This window comes from Pyrus communis, chromosome 7, assembly GCF_963583255.1.
Source record: "Pyrus communis chromosome 7, drPyrComm1.1, whole genome shotgun sequence".
In the NCBI taxonomy this organism is placed as follows: Eukaryota; Viridiplantae; Streptophyta; class Magnoliopsida; order Rosales; family Rosaceae; genus Pyrus; species Pyrus communis.
In genome coordinates, this window is record NC_084809.1 from 23,095,700 (window position 1) to 23,108,873 (window position 13,174).

A 13,174-nucleotide genomic window follows, 5' to 3' on the forward strand; every position below is an offset into this window, starting at 1 on the left:
AAATTCATTCATCCATACCCGGCTTATGTAGAAAGGTTTGAATACCCACGAGGATTTAAGATCCCTGATTTCAGCCTCTTTGCCGGGGAGTCATCTTTATCCTCATTAGAACATGTGGCTCGGTTCACAGCGCAGTGTGGAGACGTCAATAGCGACTTCTACAAACTACGTTTGTTTAATTTTTCACTGACAGGCTCATCTTTCGCCTGGTACATTAATCTTCCACCCAATTCTGTGCAGAGTTGGGAAGAGTTGGTCGAAAAATTCCATGAACAATTCTATCGGCCAGGGATGGAGATATCCGTATCATCCTTGGCCAGGATGGCTCAAGCATCCGACGAATCTCCAATGGAGTACTTAACAAGGTTTAAGTCGGCCAGGAATTGGTGCCGAGTACCACTCCCCGAAGTGGAGTTCGTCAGGATCGCCCTTAACGGATTAGACGTGGAGTACAAAAAGAAGTTTCTGGGGGCAAATATTCGGGATATGTACGAACTTGCTCAACATGTCGAACAATATGATTATCTGCTCCGAGAAGAAAAGATATCGAAGTCACCATCCCGGGGGACGTTGTATAAGAACCCCACGGTGAGCTATGCATCGGCCGAAAGTGAAGACCCTCAGTATGTTAGTGTGGACGCGGCCGAGATAATAATAGACAAACCTTATGTTTGCAAGGCTTTGGCGCAAGTAAATACCAAAGACGCCAAAACCCGTTTGACCACCGAGGAAACGGGCAAGTCATCAAAAGTATACACTTTTGATATCACCAAAGCTGATGCAATTTTCGATCAGTTATTGGCAGCAAAGATCATCAAGCTTCGGCCAGGACATACTATCCCTAAGGCCGATGAATTAAAAGGAAAGATATACTGCAAGTATCATAATTCTAATAAGCATGCAACCAATAATTGTGTTGTGTTCCGGGACACAATTCAAAGCTGGATCGAAAAAGGAAAGTTGAAATTTCCGGAAAAGATGGCGGTCGATGTTAATCTTTTCCCTTCGACGACGATTGGTATGGTGGATGCTCACCTTCCTAAAAACAAAGGGAAGGCCGAATACGTACCGGTGCAACATGTCCATAAACGGAATGGTCGCACAAGACTACAGCTCGATATCTTTTCGAATGCACCACCAGCGGAACAATCGGGGCCACCCGCCGATGAGCCTATGACAAGGTCAAGTTCCGACGAGGCTCATGGATCAAAGGTGTTATGTGATCATTGTAAAACACCAGTTGAGCCTGGGAGGAAGACATCTTCAACACCACCCGCGGCCCCTACAACATCGTCGACAGGGTTAAGTCCACGACATCAAGTGTTTGATCGACTCGGCCCACAGGTACGGCCGAAAGACCAGACCTCGGTCAGGCGGCGTCTGGATTTCGACGCACCTTTCTACAATGAGGATTATTACTCGCGCAATGCTAATAGTTCGGCCTCACCAGCCGATCGCAAAACTTTCAAACCACCAAGGACATCGGATCAACGCTGGTACAGTTACAATTCTCCGACTGGCTTATATATGGCGTTATCTAAATCTCAAAAACGTCGCCGCCAACGGATAGATTGCATGGCTCGGCGACGAGAAGCGCAGGCCAGCCCGGCCAACCAGTGGTAACCAAAAAAGGCCGTGGAAGATATTAGCGAACGGCCAACCCCGACTATCATGACCGAGTTAGCCGAAGGGAAGAAAGTGGCGGATGTTGGTTTCGAAACCACCATTGAGGAGGCTGAGAAACGTATTAAGATCCTTCTCCGGCTTGGGGAAACTAGAGCTCGGCTAGAACACTTCACGCAAGAGGCCGAAAGAAAACTTTCCCCGTTACCACCGCGCGAGCCGTTTATTAAAATTCGGCGCAACTTACACCCCCCATTCCTCGGTGAATCCTTGGAATACATGCGAGAGTTTCATAAGAAATACTCCGCCAATGACTTGTACGGACTACCCAAGGCGTGTCAGGAAGCCCTCAGCCTAGCTCTCACTTGCCCCGACGCCGAGCAAATCATACAGAAAACCTCTGACCCAGCGATTAAGGCAAGGTTCCAACATATACGGGAGGCTCGGGTACTTGGTTTTGAAGTCGATCCCTATACAGATATCGACACCTCTGAATTACCTTTTTCGCTTGATGACCTTCAGCATTTGCGCTATCATTTCGAAGTTTTTTCGGCTGTATCCCTCTTCGGCCTCACGGCCGACGAGGAAAAACGGATAGCACGGTTGGATGCATATCTAGACACGAGGAACGCCCGTATTGCCTATGAAGAACGAGCCCGAATAACGAAGGACCACCATAAGTCTTCAGCAGTCAACATGGTCGAGGAAAATAGCCAAACCACACTTGACGTGGTTAACACGTCTCAGATACCGGCTCTTACCGAGGAACTCAAAAGTCTGATCGAGGATGTTCCGGCGACCGATGCTATGGTTAGTTCTGCAGAAGACGACGACCACGATCCAATGGGTCCCTCGGTCCTCGAACAAATGGAGATCAGTATGGTCCACGTCCTACCAGCCGAATTCCAACCAAGTGCCCCCCAGTCGAATTTCTTGGATGGGGACGTGGTCACCGAGGAGGCAACACAAGTAGATTTCGTCGCAAACGACGACGACCGAGAAACCCGAAGCACGGACAACCTTAAGGCAGCTTTCGCCGAGCTATTTCCTCGCTCCCCTTCGGTTAATCTCCAACACCTGAAGCCGTTGTACGTCACGGCTCACATCGAAAGATTCCCTATTTCCAAAGTGTTTGTCGACTGTGGAGCCACAGTCAACATTATGCCAATCTCTGTCATGAAGGCTTTACGCCGTTCTGATAATGAACTCATTCCGTCAGGGATCACTATGAGCAGCTTCGTTGGTGACAAGTCTCAAACCAAATGAGTGCTCCCTTTGGAAGTTAGCATTGCCGGTCGTCAACACATGACGGCATTCTTCATAATTGATTCCAAGACCGACTACAACGCATTACTTGGCCGAGACTGGATCCACCAAACCAGTTGCATTCCTTCATCACTATACCAAGTTCTCATCTTTTGGGACGGCAAATCGGTCACCGTCCATCCGGCTGATAATCAACCATTTGAGACCAACATGATTCAGGCTCGCTATTATGACGATCACGTCGGTTACATCACCCTCCAGGGCCTCAACGAGGATGGGCGGCCGACGAGAATTTCGGTACAAAAAGTGATTGACGTCGGCGCCGAGACTGTCCAACAGGATTCGGCGAGACTTGGTTTGGCGAACTTGGACATCAATGCCAATGATTGAGCACACCACGCAAGAACAGCGTCAGGCCGCGGTTTCATCTACAATGGAACGTCTGCTGGCCCATTGGTACGCCATTACCAAGCAACCACATTCTGGCATCAATTTGGTCGAATTTCTGGCCGAAGCAGATGACGGCCCCGTTCTAACTTTCGATAAAGTTCAGGCTGCGCCGGCCGAACTCGAAGACCATCGGCCTCAAGTCAAGGACCCGTTAGAAGAAGTTAACGTAGGCACGGCCGATGACCCTCGAACATTGTTTATTAGTGCGTTACTTCCCCCGGCCATGAAGGTCGAACTCCGTGAGCTACTCCATGAATTTAAAGATTGCTTCGCGTGGAGCTATCATGAAATGCCAGGCCTCGACCGAAACCTTGTGGAGCATGAGCTACGCATCAAGGAAGGGTGTAAGCCTTTTCGACAGCCTCATCGCCGATTTTCGAACGAAGTACAACTCGGCATTAAGGAAGAATTAGTTCGGCTTCTAAAAGTCGGGTTTATTCGGACCGCTCGGTATGTCGAATGGTTGGCCAATATCGTCCTCGTGTTAAAGAAAAACGGTGCCCTTCGCATTTGCATCGATTTCCGTAATATAAATCTGGCTACTCCCAAGGACGAATATACAATGCCGATCTCAGATTTATTAATTGATGCCGCAGCTAATCATGAATTATTATCTTTCATGGACGGTCATGCGGGTTACAACCAGATTTTCATCGCCGACGCTGACGTCCACAAGACGGCTTTCCATTGCCCGGGGGCACTTGGTACTTACGAATGGGTAGTCATGCCTTTCGGCCTTAAGAACGCCGGCGCCACATATCAACGAGCCATGAATATGATCTTCCACGACTTAATCGGTACAATCGTCGAAGTTTATATCGATGATGTGGTCGTGAAGTCCAAACGTCGTCAAACACACCTGGACGACCTGAGGCAAGCATTCCTTCGAATGCGCAAGAACAACCTCAAGATGAACCCGGCCAAGTGTGCTTTCGGTGTTTCGGCCGGTAATTTCCTAGGATTTTTGGTGCACCATCGCGGCATCGAGGTCGACGCGAATAAAGCCCGCGCCATCATCAGCGCCCCACCTCCAACGACAAAGAAACAGCTCCAGTCGTTACTCGGGCAGATAAATTTCCTCCGTCGTTTCATCGCCAATTCGGCCGGTAAAATGAAAGCATTCTCTACGCTCCTTAAGCTGAAGGAAACCGACCGATTCGAATGGCGCGAAGAGCATCAAACTGCGTTTACGCAAATCAAGGTGGCCCTTTCTACTCCACCCGTGCTCGTTCCACCTTGTCGCAACAAACCCCTTAAATTATACATTTCGGCAGCCGCCGAATCCATTGGTTGTCTCCTCGCGCAAGATAATAATGTCGGACGCGAACAAGCTATCTTTTACCTTAGCCGAAACTTGAATTCCCCAGAGCTCAATTATTCACCCGTCGAAAAACTTTGCTTAGCTTTGTTTTTCGCCGCATCCAAGCTTCGGCATTACATGCTCCCTACAGTTACGCAGGTCATCGCCCAAACCGACGTAATTCGTTACATGCTGACTCGGCCTATTGTCAAAGGCCGAATCGGGAAATGGACACTCGCCTTATCTGAGTTTAGCCTTCAGTATGTACCCCAAAAGGCCGTCAAGGGGCAAGCCCTCGCCGATTTCCTAGCACAACACCCATCCCCTTATGGTTTTGAGGGGGGCGACGTCGACATCGGTTTCGTCACCACACGCGATAACCATTGGACTATGCATTTCGATGGCTCCAGCACTTCGACTTCGGCGGGTGTCGGCATTGCAATTCAGTCGCCCGACCACTGCCGATGGTATTTTTCTCTCAAGTTGGATTTCAGCTGCACGAATAATCAGGCCGAATATGAAGCCCTCATTATCGGCCTCCACGTTTTACACGATCTGCGGGCCTCTCGTGTTCTTGTCCTCGGTGATTCCGAACTTGTGATTAACCAATTGAACGGCATTTTTCGTTGCATGAGTTGTACTTTAGCGCCATATCACATGGTCGCCACCTACCTGGCCGAGTCATTCGAACGGATCACGTTTGAACATATTTCACGAACCCACAATACCGATGCCGATGAACTCGCCCAGATCGCCTCTGGAGCACAACTCATGGGGGGCAAGCTCGGCCGAATCGCAGCCACAGGCCTGCAATCGTACCCGGCCTTGATCGATCGGCAAAACTTCCAGCGCACACACGTAATACGTACTAGAGTAATGTCACTCCCATCCCTACTAGAACGAGGTGACCCCGTGGAAGTTTGTGCTGTCGAGGTAGAACCAGATGATTGGAGAAAGATTATGTTACGATACCTCGATAATCCCAACGGGAAACACGACCGGAGAACGAAGGTCCTTGCCACAAACTACGTGTCGTACCAAAATGAGTTGTACCGCAAAGGCGAGGATGGGTTACTACTATTGTGCCTCAGCCCACATGAGGCCGACCAAGCAATGGCCGAGGTACATGAAGGTATTTGTGGGGCACACCAGTCTGGACGAAAGATGCGCTGGCTGCTTCGGCGACACGGTTATTTTTGGCCCAGTATATTAAAAGATTGTATCGAATATGCACCAAGATGCGTACCATGCCAAATTCATGGACATGTGCAGAGAGCCCCGGCCGAATTACTACACTCGGTTACTAAACCATGGCCATTCAGAGGTTGGGCAATGGACGTAATTGGCAAAATCACGCCATCATCGGGGGCAGCAAGACACGCGTGGATAATGGTAGCAACTGACTATTTCACTAAGTGGGTCGAGGCAAGATCATACGCCGAATTAACGGCCAAGGAAGTATGCGATTTCGTAGAAGAAAATATTGTGACCAGATTCGGCGTGCCAGAAACGATCATAACTGATAATGGCACTATATTCACGGCCGATAGGTTTAGGGAGTACGCGGCAAGTTTGAACATCCGACTCGAACAATCTACGCCGTACTACCTACAGGCAAACTGTGTTGCCTATCGGGATTAAAGACCCCAGATTTGGGAAGTGGTCGCCGAATTGGGAAGGGCCATTCATCGTTCACAAAGTCCTCGGCAAGGGGGCATATCATCTAAGAGATCGGACGGGTTCAGTTCATAAATTACCGATTAATGGAAAGTTTTTAAAGAAGTACCATCCAATTACATGGGAAATGCAGGAGTGAAAAACATTGTATTAATTGCAAAACGACCATTGTATTAATATCAAAAGTCATTACAAGAAGAACAAATACTAATACAATGATAGGGTCCTAAGGGGTCGATGGGAGGAAGGTCTCGAGGGCAGCTTTTAGCTCCAGCCACTTGGCTTCGCTCAAAATTATCTCAGCCTGCCGGGTCTTCTTGTTACATTGCAGTTGCTGGATACACCGTGCACCGGCAGCGAAGGCCGTTAGCCGAGTCTTGTTGGCCTCAAAGTCCTTCTCAAGCTCAGAAGCAGTGGCCGACCTTTGCCGTTGAAGGTCAGAAATCTGACGGTCGAGGTCAGAGATCTGACGATCGAACTCGGACAGCTTGGCTTTCTTCGCCTTGATTGCCTCCATCTCCACTCGCCCGGCCTCATGCGCGACCTTGGCCACCTTCAAGTCGTCCTCGGCCTGCAAGGCTCGCTCGAAGACAAGAAAATGTTGCCGAGTTCGCTCCAAGAGGTCGGTAAGGAAAGAGATACCCTCCGGGCTCAGATGACCACCGCTGGCGAGGTCATTGAGACACTCTCCAACAGAGTCAAGGCCTTTGCACCGGAGAGCTTGAGAAGCAGTCAGAGACAAGACTTCGTGCAGCTTCACGAAGACTTCGGCGGGCGTGGCTCCCACCGATTCGGCCGGAGCAGCAGAGGAGCCGGCCTCACCGGTCGTGCTCTGGAGTAGAGCGTCAAGCTCCATTTCCCACGACGGCTGCACATAAGAGGAAAATTTTGTGAAGAACAGTAAAGACGTGATGTAGTGCATAAAGGAAAAAGGAGAATGTTTTAGACCTGCCGAGAGGAGACTTCGGCCATGCCCTCTGGGTCATTGCTCGAACCCAGGGAACTTAATGGCCGAGCCCAGTGCCTCAGACCGCTACGCAATTCACGCGGCCGATGGAGGTCATCTACATTTGATGGCCACGATGGCGGCCAGGAAATATAAACAACGCCCCTCGGCGCATAAAATGGTCTTAAAAACATGTATCAAAAGAGAAAATCAACACAAAAGAAGAAAGACTTACAAAGGCCGAAGAGACTTCCTGCGGAGGAATGGGGAGATCTGCATCCTGCGGATGAATAGGCGACTCGGCCGTGGCCTCAGGGTCGGCCATGGGTCTCTTGCCGCGATCCGCCACAGGAGGAGTCGGTCGAGCGGCCGCCTCGACAACTGGAGGAGGACAGACGGGAGGAGAGCTGACTGGTCGGCGACGGCGTTCCAGGGGGACCTCTTCGCTCTCGCTCTCGACATCCTGGACAAAAAGAGATTATTTTACGACCAAAAAACCTGAAGGAACAAGAGTAGAAGCAGAATTATACCTCCAAAACGACCGTTGGAGTCGGGGGTGTTTCGGCAGGAGCAGCCGATTTCCCCATTTCGGGCGCCACGACCGGCTCTGAAGTAGGAGCGGATGCGGGTGCGACGATTGGATCGGCCTGGGAGACGGCTGGAGGGTTCGAGGTTGGAGGTGCCTGGGCAGCCGGCACAGATGGAGAGCCGGCAGGAGCGAGCGTCCCAGTAGTGTTACTGGGGACGACATGAATTTCCCGGTCGCCCTTCTTCGCCAATTTCTTGACGCGTTTAGGACGAGGAGCCTCTTCCGCCGGCTCGGCCCCTTGGTGGGGGCGTTTGGCAGGGATCGGCCGCTCGGTGACAAGGGTCCTCTTCATAGGCGCCTTCTTCGCCTTTGCCACCGCGGCGACCACTTCCACCGTCCTCGGCACGCGAACCCCTGAAAAGCGAAGTAATTAGCAACGAGGATCAAGTGGTAAAACAGAGGAAAGAAAAACGGAAAGACTACCTTGGGTCGACTCCTTAGGCTGTGTCGAGGATGTTGACCTAGGGCGGTCGCCGAAGATCTTCTTCGCCAGATCTTCGGCCGGGGCACCGAAGAAGTCGCTGGTATACTCCTCCCACCAGTCCCTAAAGGTATCAGTTCCCAGAGATTCAGGGACCGCCGACCGAATCCGGAATTTCCTGCACTTCTCTTGGAACTCCTGGTCGGACGTCTTGCACTCCCTCTCAGAGGAACCGGTAAGACGCCCCCGACTTAGGAGTGACCGAGAAGCGAGCAGGGGGACGGGGCTGCCTTGAATATAGCCGAGCTGCCGGGCGACAAAATGGGGGTGGTAAACCTCCCAGCCAGCTCGGCGGGCATCGCAACCCAGTGGAAGGTCGCGAGCCAAAACAAACGACCCCCAGCGCTGACGAATGTCCGCATCCTCGGACGCGGCCCACGCGGCCGTAGGAAGCTTGAGCGAGGAAGGGTACTCCTGGCGCCGGCACACCAGGAACTCGTCATCCGAGAGGACATCTAGGCCGAGGAAGTGTTTGAAAACCTCGTCGGCTCGGTGAGGTGGTGCCGGTCGAGATGCCAGTTGAAGACCGAGAGGGGCCGTTCGCTGGAAGGCAGGGACCTCCGGTCGAAGAGTAGAGAAGTAAACCTGCAACCAGAGTTGGAACACCCAGAGGGGTCCGTTCTGATGCGGGTCGATCTTGCCAATGGTCGCCTCGGCCAGGCAACGGTAGAGATTGGCGAGTATGGCTGGACTGAGCGCCAGCAAGCGACCATTAGCCAGTGCCTGGGCCACCGACATGTTCTCCACCAGGCATTTGTTCGACCGAGTACAACAAATGAATTTGTTGTACCAGTAGAAGAGGAAGGCCTCGTGCTCTCCCTTTCTAAGGCTTTCCTCGCCTCGGCCGGCGAAATGAAGAATGAGAGTGTTGTAGTTGAAGAAGTTCTTGTGGAGCTTCTAAACTTCTTCCTTTGAGGGCTCCCGATCACCCCGGTTTAGCGTCTCGACGGCCCTTTCGTCGAATAGTGCCTTCAGGTCGAGAGGAGAAGGGTATCCGGAAAGGGCGGCGTCAATAGGAAGGCCGGTCGAGGAAGTCCCAAGGATGGCAGAGACGTCGAGGATGGTGAGGCCGAGAGGGCCGAAAGGCAGGACCATGGTGTTGGTGGCCGAACACCATAAACTCAGGGCCGCCATGAGCAGCTCCTTATCCATGGCAATCTCCATGGTTGACAGAATAATGGCATCGTAGATGCCAAGAGCCTTCCACTCCTTGGAGAAGAAGGACGGTCGACCCAGGCGACCCAGACCGTGGTGGTCGAGGGCCAAGCTCCTTGAGGACGAGCCAAGCACCATTTCGACCAGTCAAACCCTTGAAGCAAGGGGGTTAGACATTGCTCCTTGAGCAAGTTGGTGACAGACGACGGCACTGCGTCTTTAAAGAGGGGACCCAGAATCTGGTGGGTGGTGGCCATATCCTCTTGAAATTGCAGCGTCTTGACGGCGCTTCGATCGATGAATGACTTGCACTTATTGATCTCATCGGAAAGCTTCGAAATAAAGGAGGCCATTTGCAGAAGGAAGAACTGGAAAAATTGCAGAAGGGCTGGAAGGTTTGATTTGAGCAAACAAAGATGAAAAATTAGAGATTCTGGAGTTTCCGAAGGCGTAAGAGGCGAATGGCAGAAATGTGGGTATTTATAGGCTTTTCAGAATGAATATCAAACGTCTGGAATTCAAAAGCGTTGGTTCAGATTGGGGGGAAATGTAACCGGGAAAGTCTGCAATCATTTCGGATATTTTGGGAACCTGCGAAAATGGGATCGAGGAGTCGAAAATCCAGGATGCACGATGGCGTGTGGCGACAGGTTCAATGCATTTAATAAGGATGAGACGGTTCAATTAGTGCACGGTTTCGAGGCCCATGAGTGAAGCTTTTGAGAACGGCGGAGAATCGACACGTGGCCACGCGTTGGGGGCAACGAGGAAACTGCAATCATGTCTCATAAATATGCAGGGATAATGATCATTAAGGGAGTAAAGTTCAAAAAAGCAATAAATGTTTTCGCTTCTTCAAGGTCGAGGCCCGACCAAGAGGTGACAGTCGGCGACCTCAGAAGCGAGGGGGCAATGTTTGGGCCCAAAATATTTTGGTTAGGCCGAGCAGTCAGATGTGCTTGGCCCAAGGTAATAACAGATGCTATGGGCCGAATAATAAAACCCGGGCCAGCTGGCAGGGTCAGCCGAATCCTATCTCAAGAGGTCCAGATAAGTAGGAAGGATTGAGGAAATCCTGGTGCGACCAGGATTCTCGACCAGCAAGAAATAAAGCCTCAAAAGGAGGAAGATTCAGAATCCCAGAGGGAGTAGGTTTGTTCGAACCAGAATCGAAATGGGACAAGGACTCCCAATCCAAATCAGAGGAGGTTTCAAGGAATGGGGTACTATAAATACACGAGATCATGCAACATTCAGGGGACCTTCAAATCAACATACAATTGCCCTGCGCAAAACCTCTCAACATCTTGAGATTTTTTCCTTTTCTTTTCCTGCCGACACACCTTCAGTTTGGATAAACAGCACTGTGGAAGCGCCCGGCGAGCACCTTCAGTTTGGATAAACAGCACTGCTACCGTAGAATCAGCCGACCGAGAAGCATCTTCAGTTTGGATAAACAGCACTGCGTCGAGGTCGACCGATTATCTATCCAAGTCTCGGTCGAGAAAGGTTTTCGAACCTTTGTTGGCAGAGGTCACCTTGCTAAGCTTTCTCGGCATAGTTAGGTGTTACGAATCGCATTGCTCGGCGTACAGGACGCCGAGTGGTTTTATGATTGGATACTCGCAAGTAGGTTTCAGGGTTCGGCATTCTGACGGCCGAACTACGTTTACCATCAAGACACACATCACGTTCGAGTACCTGTGCCCATACACCTTGGTCTCGATTCGACGTGCTTATACTCTCACGAATATAATCACAGTGACCGAATCGGGCTCGGACGATTTGTGAACTCCGCAGAATTGGCAGCCTTGTCTTCAGGCTGTAGAACCTAGAGACCGAGAGTGTTCCTTCCTCGGTCGCAATCGCAAGTTAAAGAAGTCAGCAACGCGCTCAAAGCTACATCAACAAATTTTACTCCTCGGCCAGGCTCGGCCGACGAGTTGGCACGCCCCGCATTCGACCGAAGGACGTAGTTAGCTTATTAGTTACTCGGCCTGCGCGCCACGTAGGTTTTGTAATTTTTAGGGTCAACATATCAGAAACAGTTTCAGTATTGCAGGCATTTAGAATAAAAAACGTTGGAAGTGAAGAAGCAAGTCATTTTTATTTCACAATGGAAGAAGGATACAAACGGTCTTAGCTAAACAAGTTTACATCCCTAGCCAAAGCAGCAATTATGGAGTAATAAGTCTGCATGATAGTAAAAATTCTACTAGGTTCTTCTAAAGTAAATTGATATTGGCTAGTTGGGCTTCAGCATCATCAACTTCCATATTGACCTTCTTCACTTCATCAATCTTCTAATAGAGCTTGCTTGCAAGGGTTATCTATTTAGCCTTCAGTACAGATAACTACTCCTCAAACTTGCTAAGAAGTCATTACCATGATACGATCCTCCATGGCTGAGCCTTCCTCCACTAGTTGTCACAAAGAAGCTGAAGTCCAAGTGTGTTTCTCTTTGTAACACTTAACTCGGTTGGATGCCCTCTCTGCTCGTCGGTTGGAATGACTCATACTGAATCTTCAATATCTGTTAAGCCTTGAATAACTCAATCAAAGCTTTCTCAACTTCTTGGAAGGCCTTTAGACTAAAAGAGGTTATGAAGTCCTTCTTCATCCACTCCTTAATGATCTGGTGTTGATCCTGAAGGTTTTGAGACTTCGAGGGCCACCTTGGGGACCTCAGTTGGGTCCTGATCTGCCCAAACTCTCTAACAAGTTTGGGCAAGGAGGTCATGGCTGAAATGGATGTGAGAGGTAAGGGCACCACTCCAACTCCTCTGGAAGCAGTAGCAGTGAAGGCAGCTTTGGTAGGCATAGAAGGAAGAGACTCAAAAGCAAAAACGGGGGCGGTAGCAGCAGTCTTCTTCGGCTAAGGGATAGGGATCCCCGTGACCCCAGAATCCTTGGGAGGCCTAAGGAGAACCACTTTACGCACTGAAGGCTGAGGAGGTGTCACACCCTAATTGGAGTATTAACTTAAAACTCTAATTAAGGCATGATTCACAATTTAATATGGAATAAAATCTTTAAGAACATATTAATCCATAGTTAAATAGTGAAGAAAGAAAAGAAAAAAAAATTATTTAGAAGATATAAATCTGTTCAAACATAATTCACATTTATTCACCAAGAGATAATTCTCAAGTTTTACAAAACTTTACATAAATTTACATAAAGCTTCTTGTTCCTTATTCAAACAAAAGAGCAAACACCACCAAACTCTTTATTTTATTTCTATTTGCACATATCATACAACAAGTAACATCTCTAGCACATGACTTAATTGTTTGGTTCTAAACCTGCACAAATTTAATTAGGGTGAGTATAAAGCTCAGTAGGGACATTATACCTCAATATATATATAACCATGAGTATATTATTTTTACGTAGTTAAAACACATTAGAAAAATGATATGTATGAATACACAAAGTTTCTCTCTTCAAACCCTATTAACCTGAACCCAAACACCATATTTTCCTTTTGTTAGTGCTCTTGCCTAATTCCCTTTCGCCAGTCCCGTATTACCCTTAAATTATTGTGCACTTTGGGGCTAGCCTGAGACCTGGTACCTGCCAAGAATTAGGCTCAACTACACAAAAGCCTTCCTCAATGCCCATTTCCCTATCTCCTTCACAAGAATCTCAACTCAAGGTAATCAATTCATTGTTTAACAAATGAAT

General features: G+C 49.4%; 1 protein-coding gene across 1 annotated transcript; it reads left to right on the forward strand.

Annotated features, from left to right (window-relative positions):
• The first annotated feature begins 3,265 nt into the window (after positions 1-3,265).
• Positions 3,266-6,280, forward strand: LOC137740687 (uncharacterized). Its single transcript, XM_068480518.1, has 4 exons — positions 3,266-3,836; positions 3,936-4,286; positions 4,854-5,761; positions 5,912-6,280. The coding sequence occupies exons 1-4, from the start codon at positions 3,266-3,268 to the stop codon at positions 6,278-6,280; spliced, it is 2,199 nt and encodes a 732-aa protein (XP_068336619.1).
• Positions 6,281-13,174: the final 6,894 nt, after the last annotated feature.

Excerpts from the sequence above, each read along its gene's own strand:
- LOC137740687 (XM_068480518.1), top strand. The coding sequence starts at position 3,266 with ATGCCAATGATTGAGCACACCACGCAAGAACAGCGTCAGGCCGCGGTT. Across the intron at positions 3,837-3,935 it reads CCTCGTGTTAAAGAAAAACG|CTAATCATGAATTATTATCT; the intron begins GTGCCCTTCGCA and ends TTGATGCCGCAG. Across the intron at positions 5,762-5,911 it reads CCGACCAAGCAATGGCCGAG|AGAGCCCCGGCCGAATTACT; the intron begins GTACATGAAGGT and ends GGACATGTGCAG.